This window comes from Mixophyes fleayi, chromosome 4, assembly GCF_038048845.1.
Source record: "Mixophyes fleayi isolate aMixFle1 chromosome 4, aMixFle1.hap1, whole genome shotgun sequence".
Classification (NCBI taxonomy): domain Eukaryota; kingdom Metazoa; phylum Chordata; class Amphibia; order Anura; family Limnodynastidae; genus Mixophyes; species Mixophyes fleayi.
The window spans coordinates 163,695,694-163,711,767 of record NC_134405.1 but is presented as its reverse complement, the minus strand read 5'-3'; the positions used below and the strand labels follow the sequence as shown (position 1 = coordinate 163,711,767).

The window sequence follows — 16,074 nt, the reverse complement described above, 5'->3', positions numbered from 1 at the left end:
GATGATGATGATGATGAAATGTAGTAAGGTCTTCATACCAAATTAATTAGATTTCTGCAAACTTAAGTGCCTTTCTGAAAAATTACTTGATATTTAGATTTTGGCATTTGAGAATAATATAAACTGTATTTGTATATAGTGTGGTGATGTGTGAATGCTGCTAGCATTGCTCTGTCTGTGCTATGCTAACATTGAATAGGACCTGATTTGTCCTTTACAGAGATGTGCCCATGGAATGCTGTAATCTAGCATTAAAAGTACTGCAGACAGTGCAATGTCTAATACTGTCAATGGTGGAATGTAAGCAAAAGTGACATTTCTGAATGTGTGAAATTATATATAAATCATTGTGGAAATATTACAATATATTTTCTAAAATACTAATTCTGCTGTTGTAAATTTTGTAGCTGAAATATTTACATGTTATTGCCAAATTAATTGTATAGTTCTTTGGGGCATATATAATTGTTTGAATTCCCCGCGGCATTAAAACGATTACCGTTATTACGGTAATAGTAACCTGGATTTCGGCTCGCAGCTCCCTGAGCCGCGATCTGAAGTCCTGCGAGAAAACTACTGTAAGAACGGTATTTATGTGCACTATTACCGTAATGACGGTAATAGTGCGCGCGTCACAAGAATTTTGGCTATAACGCCAACATTAGAATATGCCCCTTTGTCTCCAATCTCCTAACTTGTTCTTAAAATTACATGAGTGACCTTTCTAAGATTTCCTATATATTGTCAGTAGTTCTCAAACAGGGCACTGGTCAAGGCCAAGTTCTTCGCAAACATGAACTCCCTTGATTGCCCCACTCTATTTCAAGTTTCCCCAAGAACTTAATTCACAAACTCTCCTGTCCAGGTTCCAATGCATATAATTATAAATATTCTATTATACAGCATGTTTAGAGTGCTGTTATTTTTGCAATGTGCGCTACAGTTAAATGAGAATAAACATAACAAAACTTATGACCAGTTCCTAAAGTCAATTAGCAGTTTCTGGCAAAGGGTTTCATTTTTTCCATATATTTTAAATAACTCAGTTGTCTATTCCCACTCTTAATGGTAAACTAGGGTTGTCCATTGTTGGTAGAATTTGAGGTTGTACTTTAAACAAGAGGGTGCTTGATATGTCTTTAGTCACCTCTCATCACAATATGACATGCAAGGGAGAGCGGGCGCTTCAGCAACACCTTCACTTGTGCCTTGTACTCTAGTCACATTTTAATTATTTTTTTAAAATTGTTGCAAATTTTATTAGTGTCTTCTCTTGTTTTACTGCATTAGGACTCCTGGTTTTCACTATATGTTGCACTTTGAAAACCACCATATAATATTAAAATTGGAAAGAGAAACTATGTAGATTGTTCACCTTTGTAGAAATATCACAAGCCCATTGAGAATGAAGTTTAGCAGCAGAACAGGCTATTTGACAGGTTTGAAAAGTGGAGATGTTGCCTTTGGCAACCAAACAGATTATAGTTATTTAGTGCATTCTACAAAACTATAGCTAGAATAGGACTGGTTGATATAGGCACCAACTCCACTTCAAACCCACCGGAAACGCACAGCTTGATACTTTTACTCAGAGTCCTGCTTTTTCCTCGCATTCCATACTCTGTAAATTTGCATGTCTTGGACTATATAGCCTAAGAATAGAGCTGGGATGACTATTGTCAATGCATTCTACCGTGTGGTTGATGTAGGACTAGGAGCCAATTATACCATGTTAACCATTCTGATTGATCATGTACAGAATTATGATATGAAAGTTCATTTATGTGGGCTTTGTACTTGAAGATTGTGTAAAATTACTGGTGATCTAGTTTGGTTTGTTTTCATGCTATCGTTGTATCAGTAAATATGAAACTAGAACGTAAGCTAATTATGCTGATGAGGTCGATATCTGGAGTCTCTCCAAATGTGACATGCAAAGAGCATAATACACTCAGTCGTCGAAGAAACTTCAGCTATTGGGCACTAACCAAAATACCTGTTTACATAGTAAGGATCCTACTTAAAGGGAAAGTGGAGCATACAATGTGGAATGGTTCTATAGAAAAGACACATAGGACTGCAGTTACATCTAGGCCAGCGTCAGTCATATTAACCAATTTTTTGCTTTAGTCTCAATCACTGTTCTGTGGCTCTGATGAGTATAAACTCTGAAATGCATTCCAGCTGCCCCAAAGAATATCATAGTCAAAGAACAAATCAAATAAACTGTTCTTATAAAATAGTAATAACTAGTATATACCTGCAATCATGGTGTTATCCAAAAATATAGAAGTGAGGTTACCCAGAGGAATACCATTTATTGGCTAGAATAACATTTGAAGGAAATTTGATGGAGTACTGCAATAAACATTCCACCCCCTTCTTAAGTCCTGTATAAAGTCATTTTATAGCATCATAGACAATATATTTCATTGCAATACACAAATTATATTATGTTGTCTGTTAAACCAGTTTCAATCTTTGAGAGGTTAGAAATGCATCTAGCAGCTTGTTCTTTTACGTCTATATCTGGATGTTGTAATAATGGTGCCAGATATCTCTGGCACAGAGCTACATCCCCAAACAGAAGACCATACAATGAATTATAATTGTAGCGACTGAGCTGTACTCTTCCTAAATTCTCAGAGATGTTTGCTGAAAAGGTCAGTGCTCTGAGAAGAATATCCTTATTAGTGCAGCTGTCAAAGATAGAGGTCAAAGATGGGTGTACCTGTAAAAAGATAATACATCATTAATACACCTAATACAATTGTGTTCCATGTACTTACCATGTCCTCTTCCAACAGATATATTAGTGGAACGTGAATTTGCAGCAGGCAATATTGAATAGGAAAGTGGAGTTTTACGAGACTGTGCAATATTTTATGTGGGCAGCACACCAGCCCCTCCACCCTCAAATGACAAAGTATCAACCCAGGCCTTTAATGAATAGTTCCCCATTAGAATTGGTTACCAGTCTCTAAGCTCTCCCATCCACAAAGCATTCAGCCTCAGTGCATGCAATTACTATTACCATGGCCAGAGCATTTGCTTGTGACATTACAACTTTCCAGCAAATGTTGCCACAGTGTGAGCTACAATAATAGTGTTGCCTAGCTTGTACCCTAGTCGGAGAGGAAGGTAGGGGATGTAAGAGTTAAATGCCTTGATATTTGGATGCTATGCAAAGCATGTATTCAGTGCAGGAAAAGAGGAGGTGGTCATGAGCAGGGGGACTTTTTGGGCTGCCAATGGCATTTCGGCAACCAGAATTTGTCTAGCTCTCTGCTTTATACCATCAGAATCGGTGTTTAAAAGTGCTTCCCAAATAAGATTTTCATCATGTAAAAGGCCACACTATCATGATGATTTGGGGACCATTATTGAGGAATACCTCAAGTCTTTTGATTGAGGCTTTAGTTCTCCTATGTGGAAAGAATTGGCTGGAATCACATGTGCAATATGCACTGAACACTTCCTGTCCATATGCATAAAAAACTATTCATAGGCATCTTGTGATTTATTATTCCTGCAATTAACTTATTTATAAAATGGTGACAAAAAGTTACATACAGTGACATGAAACAAAAAGGGAAAGATTGCCCTGCCCAAATGAGCTTACAGTCTAAGAGGGTTGGGTCTCAGCTGATAAAGAATCAGAATACCAATTTTAGAGGCTGGCTGGAAAGTATGTGTTACAAATGACAGCATTATAGTTGATATTGGTTTTTGACAATGAGGAAGTTGTTGCAGTAATTTTTTTTGAAAAAATTGTTAACTGTATTTCTTGGAAATGAAACGTGGTTATGATGCTCAGCTGGGATGTTGCCTATGAGTTTCTATATTCTGGTCTTTACGAACTGCTGAAAATGCCCAGTATAAGCATAGCAGCATTTGAAGAGAGCAGAGTTGATTGGGGGCAAAAATTAACTTGTGTATGTTAGAAAGATATACCAAAAATGTGTACAACTAATGGTTCCTGAAGTCTAAGGTTGAGAAAAGCTGTTCTATGTAGCTGCCCATAAGCAATCCATATGATTATATATTATATGAACAGTGTGCCTTGTCTACATAGTAGGGCACATTTAAAGGGATCCTATATTGGGGGAAATAGGGGTTATACATACTAAGCAAAACTGTTTTATACCAAACCATGAGAAACATTTTACCTTATTAGCGAGGAGAGGCATGGCCATCAAAGGATTTGCAGAGAAGTTCACCAGAACTTTTAATGTATATTTCTGGAGAAAGAAAATTTGATGGGTTAAAAATAAATAGATAAAAAAAAAATGAATAGCAGTCTAAATAAACCCTAAAATATGTTTGAACAAAAAAAAAAGGGATTTACCTCCCATCCTGATTAACATCTAAGAGCCATATTAAATGTTAAATTGGGATAATTCATATTTTTGTGCCTAAGAACACTGCCCATTTAGGGCTAACACAGCTCAATCGGCCAACATAATTTTAGTGGCTATGAACACCTTAACTGCTAACTAATCTTGTCCATCACAAGGGAGGGGGATTTGTTTAGCATAACAAAATACTGTATTTGCTCATAAACAAGAACTTCAAGCAAGTCCTAACTACACTAGTACTATACTTGAGTACTAGGAGTACACAGACTCCAGGGGGTATATTTACTAAACAGCAGGTTTGAAAAAGTGGAGGTGTTGCCTATAGCAACCAATCAGATTCTAACTCATTCTGTAGAATGTACTAAATGCTTATAGCAACCAGTCAAATTCTAGTTAACATCTCCACTTTTTTCAAACCTGCAGTCTAGTAAATATACCCCCAGGACTCAATTCAAGTTTTGCAACTAAATCCTGATATTTTGGTGTGCAGGACACAAAACGATTGCTTCCAGGAGCTAAAATTACACACAAGATTTATCCTATATAGCAGGGCTTCCCAAACACAGTCCTCAGGGCTCCCTAACAGTGCAGGTTTTCCATATCTCCTTGCTGGAGCACAGGTGTAGTCATTACTGACACATTGTAACAGATCCACAGGTGGCCCTAATTATGTCACATGTGATCCAGAAAACCTGCACTGTTAGGGAGCCCTGAGGACTGGGTTTGGGGAAACCCTGCTATATAGTCTCTTCTTCATATACAAGTTTTAGGTTAAGCTGCTCCAGAATGTAGTAGAATGTTTTGTTTTCTTCACAATTTGACCCTTGTCAAAGTCGCTCAGATACTTCCGCTTGCAACTTTTTCCTGCTTCCAACCTATCAACTTCAATAACTGACTTTTAGCTTGCTGCCTAACATATCCCACCCCTTTACAGGTACCTTTGTAACAAGATAATCAATTTTATTCACTTACTTGTCAGTGGTTTTAATGTTGTGGCTGATCAGTGTATATCTCTATCCTCTTATACCGTGCATCATAATAGAAATACTAATAGAATGAGTAAGATAATCCATCTGCATACAGGTGATAAGTTGTTATGCCCCTCCCCAGTAAAAAATAAGCATATTAAAGTCACATGGCTATATAAGGAAACAAGGATGCAGGCTGGGTACTTTAATAAAGATCACAGAACTTAAGAACTGATATTTTATTCCGCACTAGAGTACATTGCTATACATCATTTATATACATGTGTATATAGTCTTGGGACACTTACTAAATATAATTATTTCACCAGCAGAAGTACAGTCCGTTTACTGTTAAGTCACCTTTCTAGGAGTAAAACAAGTTACCCAATGGGCATTTAACAGTATCAAAGTCTCCTTGCCGGAATTTGGGAGTGAGGGTTTATAGGGTAGTATTTGGCATACAATGCAATTGTGATGGGTCCGAATATAAAGTCACAAAAATATTACTCAAACCACCTGTAAAAAATATCTGCTTAAAGGGAGACTAGTAACACCACCTCTTTGTATAATAAGAATACTTGTGTATAAGGATGCAAATTATGTGGACATAAGAAGTTCCCTCAGCGGTCTATGCCCTGTATAATAGCGCACAACCTGCATCCCTTGTCCTTTACCACAATATCCTCATAGCATAAACAATCTCTTATGAAATCACTTAATACATTAATTATACGCAAGTATAAAAATAACTACGGACACTTTAATATCTGACCAGACCATTTTGCGCTATTGTAGTGTCTGCATCTCATGATCTAGCACTGCACTCTGTATTAAAAATAGTGTTCTGCAGAATGATTGAGATTACATGGAAACAAAACAGATTTGTCAATGTAAAAATAATGTTATAGCCCATTTAGTTTCTACTACACATCAGATAAAAATAGGGCCATTTGATGGAATTAGATAGTAAATAAAGTACCTGGGTAACTTCATTTCCTTTCACCAGTAAAGTAAGAAAGCTGGGGATGTAATCTACCATTCTGTCATGGTAATTGTAATTGAATGACATATTAATAACAAGTCTTAAACCAGCCAGTTGGACTTCAGAATTCAGTGGAGATGCTGCGATATCCTCACATATTTCATTTATGTAATCCTAAGTAACAAAAAACAATTTAAGCAACAGTGTGAACATCACTGACTAAACTTTTTTTTTTTTTTTTTTACAGAATGAGTTTTTTTTTTGTTGGGGTTTTTCATTTATTTATTTATTAGGAGTGGGCCAATAGCCAATCTACCACTAGGGTAGTTTGAGATATGTTAAGGACCACAGATTTTAAAACAATTGTTCTTTAGATTGTTAGCAGTGAAAATAAAAATGATTTACCACATTAATAGTGGGTGGCAAAGTAACAATTCATTAGCATTGGTTCCTACTTAGAGAGTAGACCCACCAGTCGTGTCACACTCCACCTGGTCTGCTCAATATTTCCATATCCATTTAAAATCAAATTAAAGTATACCCATTATTATATACTTTATATAATCTTACACAGAAGGCAACAATTTCACTAATAGTAGGAATAATTGTTACATGGTTGATCTATCTCCAGGTTATTTGAATACAATGCATATAATAACTGTATTATTAATAGCTAGCAGTGGTCTATAGCTCTGCAAGTCTCGAACAATTGATATCACATTGTGACTCCCAAGAGTCATGCAAAGCAATTCAAAAACAAAGAAAAAATATTAACTTGATATTTCATAGATTGTAAGCTTGCGAGCAGGGCCCTCTTATCTCTCTATGTATGTATTTCCCAGTATTGTTTTATTACTGATTGTTCCCAATTGTAAAACACTATGGAATCTACTGGCGCTATATAAATAAATGTTGACGATTTTATTCTGGCTAACCAGGGCTGCTGCTTTTCAGGCAGAACATTATGCCAATTTTGTAATGATAGAAAATAAAGTCTGCTAGATACTCTGCTTTTTTGATTTCAAGTGCTGTTTTTGTTTAAAGTGTGGAGTTGGTTCCAGTAAGGAGTTGAATTCAGGAAGGGGTTTAATCTGGTAAGTGGCTAGGAAAGGCTAGTACTAAAGTTCACTGTAGGCTATAAGAAGTTAAGTTAGCCATAATAAGATGAGTAGTAGCAGGCTTGATGATCTCACTCAATGCATATCTTGTCATATGTATGCACACTTGGAGCAAGTGTTCCAAGGTTTATACCTCTGTGAGAAATGTGAGTAATTGGTCTCTTTGGAAGCCCAGGTAACTGATCTAAAGCAGACCATTGCAACATTGAAATACATTGCCAACCTGGAGCAGGGTGTACAGCTCACCGTTGATGCGTTAGCTGAGCAGGGTGGAGCAGAGACAGAGGAGGATGCACAGGTAGGCAGCTGGGTAACAGTTACTAGGGGTAGCAGAGGGAGGAAGAGGCAGGCCAGTTCTGAGCTAGGCAATCCCAGCAGATTTGCCAGATTGGATGAAGATACTGTGGAAGGCAGTTCAGAATTGGTAGAGTTGGATGACACTGCTTCCTCTAGCAACCAGGGGAATGGTCTCTCCAGCACAGTGGGGACCAAAGTTACTCAGGGACCCAGGCAGATTGTGGTGGTAGGGGATTCAATTATTAGGAAGGTAGATAGGGCAATCTGTTACCGGGACCGTGCATGCCGAACAGTGTGTTGTCTCCCGGGTGCTCGGGCTCGGCATATTGCGGATCGGGTGGACAGATTGTTGGGAGGGGCTGGGAATGACCCAGCGGTTTTGGTGCATGTTGGCACCAATGACCGAGTTAGAGGAAGAAGGGGTGTCCTAAAGAATGATTTCAGGGACATAGGTAGCAAACTTAAGGCAAGGACATCCAAGGTAGTATTTTCGGAAATACTACCTGTGCCACGCGCTAGTCCAGGGAGGCAGCGGGAGATTAGGGAGGTTAATGCGTGGCTAAAAGATTGGTGTAAGAAGGAGGGTTTTGGATTCTTAGAGCACTGGGCTGATTTCTCGGTCAGTTGCCATCTTTATTGTCGTGATGGATTGCACCTGAATGAGGAGGGGGCTGCAGTGCTAGGGGAGAGGATGGTTAGAAGGTTGGAGGAGATTTTAAACTAGGCTCCGGGGGGAGGGGCAAGCAAGTATTTATGGGATAGACATTAAGAGTAGTAAGGAGGATTTTAAAAAGAGTAAAGGGGGTGGAGAGGGGGGAAAGGGAAGCATAGCCGATAAGGAGCGGCCTTTTTTAAAGCAAAAAGAAATACCTAAGGGAGGCAATAGACTTAAGTGTATGCTTGCAAATGCAAGAAGCCTGACAGGTAAAATGGGGGAGTTAGAACTAGTAGCAATGAATGAGCAGTATGATATTATAGGTATTACTGAGACCTGGTGGGATGATACACATGACTGGGCAGTCAACTTGGAAGGCTATTCTCTCTTCAGCAGGGATAGGGTAAATAAAAGGGGAGGAGGAGTATGTCTTTATATTAAGCCAGAATTAAAACCAAGTATTCGGGAAGTTATATACGAGAATATTGGTGATAATATAGAGGCATTGTGGGTGGAAATATCGAGCGGAGGAAAAAGTTCAGAGAAGTTTCTGATAGGGATATGCTATAAACCGCCAGATATTAGTACGATTGAGGAAGCCCAACTTCTACAGCAAATTGAAAAGGCTACACAACTAGGTCAAATTTTAATTATGGGGGATTTTAATTATCCGGACATTGATTGGAGTACTGAGACCTGCGGTACAGCTAGGGGAAATAGGTTTCTGAGCACGCTAAAAGACCATTACATGTCCCAATTAGTTGAGGAACCACCTAGGAACCGGACTATACTGGACCTAGTAATAACAAACAATATAGACGTAATATCAAATATTCAAGTAAAGGAGCACTTGGGAAACAGTGATCATAATATGGTCTCATTTGAAATTCGTTTCCAGAAACAACAGTATAAGGGATCAACTAGGACTTTAAACTTTAAAAAGGCAAATTTTAATATGCTAAAGGAGTCTATAAAGAGCATAGACTGGGACAAAGCCTTTGAAGGAAAAAATACGGAAGAAATGTGGGCTGTCTTTAAAATGTTGTTGGAAACATACACGTATAAGTTCATTCCTATGGGAAATAAATGTAAAAGAATTTTAAGTCTAAACAAATGTGTCTAAATAAAAAGGTAAGGGAAGAAATGCAAAGGAAGAAGCGTGCATTTAAATTGTTTAAGTCTGAAGGGTCAGAGGAGTCCTTCCATAGGTACAAGGAATGTAATAAAACATGCAAAAAGGAAATTAGATTGGTTAAATTAGAAAATGAAAGGCACGTTGCAAAAGAAAGTCAAACCCCAAAAAGTTTTTTAAGTATATAAATGGCAAAAGGATTAAAAAAGATAATATAGGACCCCTAAGAAGTGAGATGGGTGAATTGATAAATGATACTAAGGAAAAAGAGATATTAAACACGTTCTTTTCTTCAGTATTTACCAGAGAGGAACAAATGGCAGGAGTAATACATAAAAATGTAAATGAAACCATGCCATTAATTAATACTTGGTTGTCAGAGGAAGAAGTCCAAAGGCGACTGAAGAATATTAAGATAAATAAAGCTCCAGGTCCAGATGGCATACACCCAAGGGTCCTTATGGAGTTAAACTCGGAAATAGCTAGACCGCTATTCTTAATTTTTTTCAGAGATTCAATCTCATCAGGCTCAGTACCAAGGGATTGGCGAATAGCAGATGTGGTGCCGTTGTTTAAAAAGGGGACGAGATCACAACCTGAGAATTATAGACCTGTAAGCCTGACATCAATAGTGGGGAAACTACTGGAAGGTATTTTAAGGGACAGTATTCAGGATTACTTGGTACGCAATAAAATTATTAGTGGGAATCAACATGGATTTGTGAGGGATAGGTCATGTCAAACTAATCTAATTAGTTTCTACGAGGAAGTTAGTGGGAACTTAGACCAGGGCAGGACAGTAGATGTGGTCTGCTTAGATTTTGCAAAGGCCTTTGATACAGTGCCACACAAGAGGTTGGTTTACAAAATAAGGGAACTGGGTCTAGAAATCAAAATTTGTACTTGGATCGAAAACTGGTTAGAGAATAGGGAACAGAGAGTTGTGATAAATGGAACATTTTCTAATTGGTCAAAAGTCTTAAGTGGAGTACCTCAAGGTTCCGTGCTGGGACCACTCCTTTTTAATATATTTATTAATGACCTTGGTGATGGTTTAGAGAGTAAAGTTTCTATTTTTGCAGATGACACTAAACTCTGTAAGGTAATAAAATCAGAGCAAGATGTAGCTTCTCTACAGAGGGACTTACATAAACTGGAGGATTGGGCGGCTAAATGGAATATGAGGTTTAACACAGATAAATGTAAGGTTATGCATTCAGGGATCAAAAACAAGAAAGCAATCTATAAATTAAATGGAATTAATTTGGGAGAATCTATAATGGAAAAGGATTTGGGAGTGCTCGTAGACAGTAGACTTAGCAATAGTGCTCAATGTCAAGCAGCAGCTACAAGGGCAAACAAAGTATTGGCATAGATGCAAGGGAAGACAGTGTAATTTTGCCACTGTTTAAATCGTTGGTAAGACCTCATCTTGAATATGCAGTACATTTCTGGGCACCACTCTATAAAAAAGATAATTTGGAACCAGAAAGTGTTCAGAGAAGGGCGACAAAATTGATAAAGGGTATGGAGTCATTAAGTTATGAGGAAAGGTTAGCCAGTTTAGGCATGTTTACTTTAGAAAAGAGGCGTCTAAGGGGAGATATGATTACTATGTACAAATACATTAGGGGTCAATACGGAGAGCTTTCATGGGAACTTTTTACCCCAAGGACCATACACAGGACACGTGGTCATCCCCTAAGGTTAGAGGAGAGGAAATTTCACAACCAGCAAAGGAAGGGGTTCTTTACAGTAAGGGCAGTCAACATATGGAATTCATTGCCAGGGAAGGTTGTGATGGCAGATTCAATAGATATGTTTAAGAAAGGGTTAGACAAATTTTTAGCGGAAAGGTGTATACAGGGATACGACCATTAATTTAAAATAAAGGATAGTAGTGGATATAGGGTAAAAATTGGATTGAAATATTGAGTCTGGGGGGATTTTCAAAATTGAAACAGATGGGCGGTTGCCTACTCTGGATTAATTTCAAATATAAGTGCAGGATCGCAGGAGATCCAAAATAGGTTGAACTTGATGGACTGGTGTCTTTTTTCAACCTCATCAACTATGTTACTATGTTACATTGTCAGTGAATACTGAGAATTATAAACAAGAAAATGTCACCTTTATTTGTTCCTGATTTTGCAGGTTCATACTCAGGTTGTTGAGTGCATTCAATGCTTTCACTCTTAGTTTTGGATTTGGATCTGAAAGGAATCCACTGATAATCCTAACACCATCCAAATTTCGAATTAGATCCTAGAACACAAGGATACAGTAAATACATGTAAAACCAGTGGTCGAAGTGGGGTGAATACGGTAGTGTGTCATACCGCCACTTCTCCTACTGCCTTAACTTAAATGCCCATTACATTTTTTATAGGGTCACTTCTCAATTTCTGTACTGCCACTTCTAAAGGTCCACTTTGACCACTGTTTAAAACATTAAAGTTTTGGTGGCAGCAGCACTTTAAAGTTACTTTAGCACAGGAAACAACATACAAGTTGTCATGTTTTTAAAAAAAAAAAAAAAAAAAAGTGGATACAATTTATATATAGACATTTCTTCCTATGAACACCATCCTTCCTGTCAGTAAGCTACTGCTGCCACTGCAGGCAGACTCTTTGCATCTAAAATGGCTAATAACAAGCAATAGCTTCCATGAGATTGAATACTAATGTAAAATGTTTCCAGCACTGTCAATGTATGGAAATTTGCAGATCTACTTTTTACTTTCATCATTTGGGAGACCATGCAACATGGGATATAGAGCCTTTATAAAGGATATTGGTAATTTTAAAATGTTTAATCTCCTCTCATATATATCCCCAAAGGACAAAGTACTTTTGAGGCATGGCTGGTCAGCAGTCTGTTTTTACCTTTATTTTACTTTCATTTTTAAATCTTCAGCCATGACTTTTTGAATTTGAAGCTCCGACGGTCATTCAAAGCTAACAGCCACGCCAGGTTAAACTAGTCCAAGTACCTCCTCCCTCCACGGAGTACTCCCATCATTACCCCTGCAGTGTGTGCCTGGGGACTAAGCACTGTCACCGCATAGTCCCTAGCCATCACATAGTACATCAGCTGCAGCATAGAATTGAACCCCCTAAACACTTACAACAAATGCTTTCCAAATTTATTTGGGCGGGACGCAGACCTAGGGTATGAATGTGAATTCTCTCTAAACATCAAACTGCCGGAGGTCTAGGCCTCCCAAACATATTAAAATACTGTCAAGTAACGCACATGACCCAATGCATTCTTTGGCACTCACAGGACCAGACACTTAGCTCAAATCCCTGCAGCACTATTTTCCGTTTTCATATGGGACTGGGTAACCAGGACCTATAAATTACGATCCTAATACCAGTTTAGTCCTACTATGGAACAATAAAAACTTTGCACAAGGCCTGGACCATAAAATGTTTCACCACTGGACATCACCGAACTTACTTCTTATATAGGATCTAGCTCCGATGAGATTTTTCTCTACATTTGTTACAACTCTGTCTGTCATTTGTACCTAGCAGCAGTACCTCATACCACCAGAGGTGCTGCTGTTCTGCTCCTGAACTCTGCAACATACCTGAAGGAGTTAATTTCCTTACCTGAGACCTAATTGGAACTGCACCTGTGGCACTGCTTTAAGTACCTGCCTCAAGCTGTGCTCTGAGCAGTTCATCCTTGTTTACCTGGCTGCTGCTTGTGTTCACGTTTGTTCCTGCTCAGTTCTCCTTCTCTGCCTTTGGATTGATCTTGCTGTGTATGACCTTGGACCGTGTGCTGGACTCTGCTGTATTGCTTATGACCTCGATCTCTGCCTGTTTCCTGGATTTGTTGTTTGCCACCAGCCCTGACCTTTTTGCCTGGACTTCACCACCGCTGTATGCTATTTCACAATATCCCTGGACTCTATCTACTTTCCTGAACAGCCTTGTGCCTTCTGGACTGGGGTAAAAACTTATACCTGTTTATGAAAACCTGCATGTTCCTGGAACCATTCATTTCTGTGTACCTTCCTGCCATACCTGTTCATTATACCTGTTTATGAAAACCTGCATGTTCCTGGAACTGAATCCCTGTTTATATATTTTGCTGGAATAAAGACATTTGTATTATCCTTCCGTGGTTGCTTGCTGAGGTTACTAGGAATCATAACATGATGAACTGCCATACTATTTAGGCCTGCTGATTGCACGCCCTCTGCTTAGTCCTGGGATTCCTAGTATTTTTGTATTTGAACCGGGACAGTATAACCAGCCCCCAAAACAGCTTTGGAGTCAGGTGAAAGTTTTGTTTTATTCTGGGACCTTTTTCTGCAATCAAGTTTTCATTTGTGTTTGCAACATGTCTGTTTCACCAGTCTTGGAATTGCCACTGCTACAAACTTTACAGATGGACATTATATTGCTACGTTCCCAGCTGGCTAAATTTTCCACTTTGCTTTTGGACCCGCTCAGGAGACTGTCAGATTCTGTCTCTCCTAATTCAGAAGCTGCTGATCTGTCTAAATCCACCTTCTCTGCTGATGAACCTGTGCAAACAGCACCTCTTAAAAATACTTCTACAAATTTGCTGTTTTCTATGAACTATGTATGGGGTAACAAATTCTCAGTACACAGGTGGTCCACACCCCCATCTGACCGAAGAGGAACGGCGGCGTAGGATAACATACAAGTTATGTCTCTACTGTGCCAGCAATGCACATTTCTTGCAGGACTGTCCTGTCCGTAGACCACGTCAGCTTACTGAACCATCTCCTGTTATTTCCTCTCCGCATTCCAAAATTATTTATACTCCACCATTTCTGTTCTCTGGGAAGAGACCCAATCTGCCAGCTCCAGCCGCCTGTGCCGAGGTGTCAGCCTCTGCCTCCAGCTCTGAGGTCACATCATCTGCCTCCAGCTCTGAGGTCACATCATCTGCCTCCAGCTTTGAGTCTCCTGCTGCTGTGTCCGGTCCTGAGTCCGCTGTGTCCGGTCCTGAGTCCGCTGCCTCTACTCCCGAGTCTTCAGCCGCTGCCTCTACTCCCGAGTCTTCAGCCGCTGCCTCTACTCCCGAGTCTTCAGCCGCTGCCTCTACTCCCGAGTCTTCAGCCGCTGCCTCTACTCCCGAGTCTTCAGCACCAGAGGGGGCGCTGCCCTTACAGTCCGCTCCAGAGGGGGCGCTGCCCTTACAGTCCGCTCCAGAGGGGGCGCTGCCCTTACAGTCCGCTCCAGAGGGGGCGCTGCCCTTACCGTCCGCTCCAGAGGGGGCGCTGCCCTTACCGTCCGCTCCAGAGGGGGCGCTGCCCTTACCGTCCGCTCCAGAGGGGGCGCTGCCCTTACCGTCCGCTCCAGAGGGGGCGCTGCCCTTACAGTCCGCTCCAGAGGGGGCGCTGCCCTTACAGTCCGCTCCAGAGGGGGCGCTGCCCTTACAGTCCGCTCCAGAGGGGGCGCTGCCCTTACAGTCCGCTCCAGAGGGGGCGCTGCCCTTACAGTCCGTTCCCGAGTTGCCTGTCCGTGCGGTCCAGCCCGAGTTGCCTGTCCGTGCGGTCCAGCCAGAGTTACCACTTGGTGCTGTCTGCTCTGAGGCATCTTACAGTGCTGTCTGCTCTGGGGCTTCTCACAGTGCTGTCTGCTCTGAGGCATCTCACAGTGCTGTCTGCTCTGAGGCATCTCACAGTGCTGTCTGCTCTGAGGCATCTCACAGTGCTGTCTGCTCTGAGGCATCTCACAGTGCTGTCTGCTCTGAGGCATCTCACAGTGCTGTCTGCTCTGAGGCATCTCACAGTGATATCCAGTGGGAGTGCTGTGCCCAATCCAGGCTTCCCGTCAACTGTACTCAGCTTGCCGTCCCAGTCGGGGACCCCTGCCCTGCCGTCCCAGCTAGGGACTCTCCAGAGTCTGCCATTGAGCCTGAACGCCCAAAAGCTGCTTCTGAATCTTCAGACCCTCCGCCAGTCTTCTTTGATGGAGACATCAAACAGTTTGTTACAGTACTCGAACTTTCCATGAAACAGTTTCAAGAATGTCCAGATTATTTTGTTGACCAATTTAACCAAGTGGGTTCAATCATTATGTGTTTTAGAGGGGAGCCACAAACCTGGGCCTTCTCATTACTAAAATCTGATGACCCCATTATTCATAATACCATGGACTTTATAAATGCTGTTTGTCAGAAGTACACTCCATCCACAGTCAAGTCATCTGATCACGATTTTTCTGTTCCCATTCCAGCCTGTGCATCAGCTCCCGCTCTTGTCCATAAGACCTCTATGAATGTGTCTTCCATCAGACAGTCTAGGTCACCTAGGGAGAAGGTTAGCAAGAACGGGAAAAACCTTGCTTTGCCACTTCAGTCACAACAAACACCAACCTTGGTGACTGGCTTTTTGGGCATATCACCATCCTCTAATAGAATAAAAGGTCCTATCCCGACCCTTGGCTGGGACTCAGACTCTGAAAGTGAGTTCATTGAAGACGCTAGAGACTTAGTGGACGAACTTGGCAATTCTTCTTTTTCTTTTGAGGAATTGGGTCTTCTCTGTACTCCTTTGGAGAAGAGCCCAATTG

At 40.5% G+C, this 16,074-nt stretch overlaps 2 protein-coding genes across 5 annotated transcripts in view; one reads left to right on the top strand and one right to left on the bottom strand.

Moving 5' to 3' along the window:
- The window catches only part of LOC142152281 (N-acyl-phosphatidylethanolamine-hydrolyzing phospholipase D-like), a 386,092-nt gene that overhangs the window by 35,799 nt on the left and 334,219 nt on the right, over nucleotides 1-16,074 (top strand). Inside the window, exon 6 of one of the 2 annotated variants that reach the window (XM_075208748.1) lies at nucleotides 25-252. The exons of the other annotated variant lie outside the window; for it this stretch is intronic. The gene's annotated coding sequence lies outside the window, so the exon portion shown is untranslated. Of the gene's footprint in view, nucleotides 1-24; nucleotides 253-16,074 lie in introns of those variants that run through there. 2 annotated transcript variants of the gene reach the window in all.
- The window catches only part of LOC142152282 (armadillo repeat-containing protein 10-like), a 54,170-nt gene continuing 40,394 nt past the window's right edge, over nucleotides 2,299-16,074 (bottom strand). The window contains exons 3-6 of one of the 3 annotated variants that reach the window (XM_075208751.1): nucleotides 11,641-11,775; nucleotides 6,306-6,482; nucleotides 4,170-4,241; nucleotides 2,299-2,731 (exon numbers count right to left, since the gene is read on the bottom strand). In XM_075208751.1, the coding sequence (XP_075064852.1) occupies nucleotides 2,447-2,731; nucleotides 4,170-4,241; nucleotides 6,306-6,482; nucleotides 11,641-11,775 (669 nt within the window). In that variant the 3' untranslated portion in view covers nucleotides 2,299-2,446. The remainder of the gene's footprint in view (nucleotides 2,732-4,169; nucleotides 4,242-6,305; nucleotides 6,483-11,640; nucleotides 11,776-16,074) is intronic. The other 2 variants (XM_075208753.1, XM_075208752.1) reach the window with 2 other exon arrangements.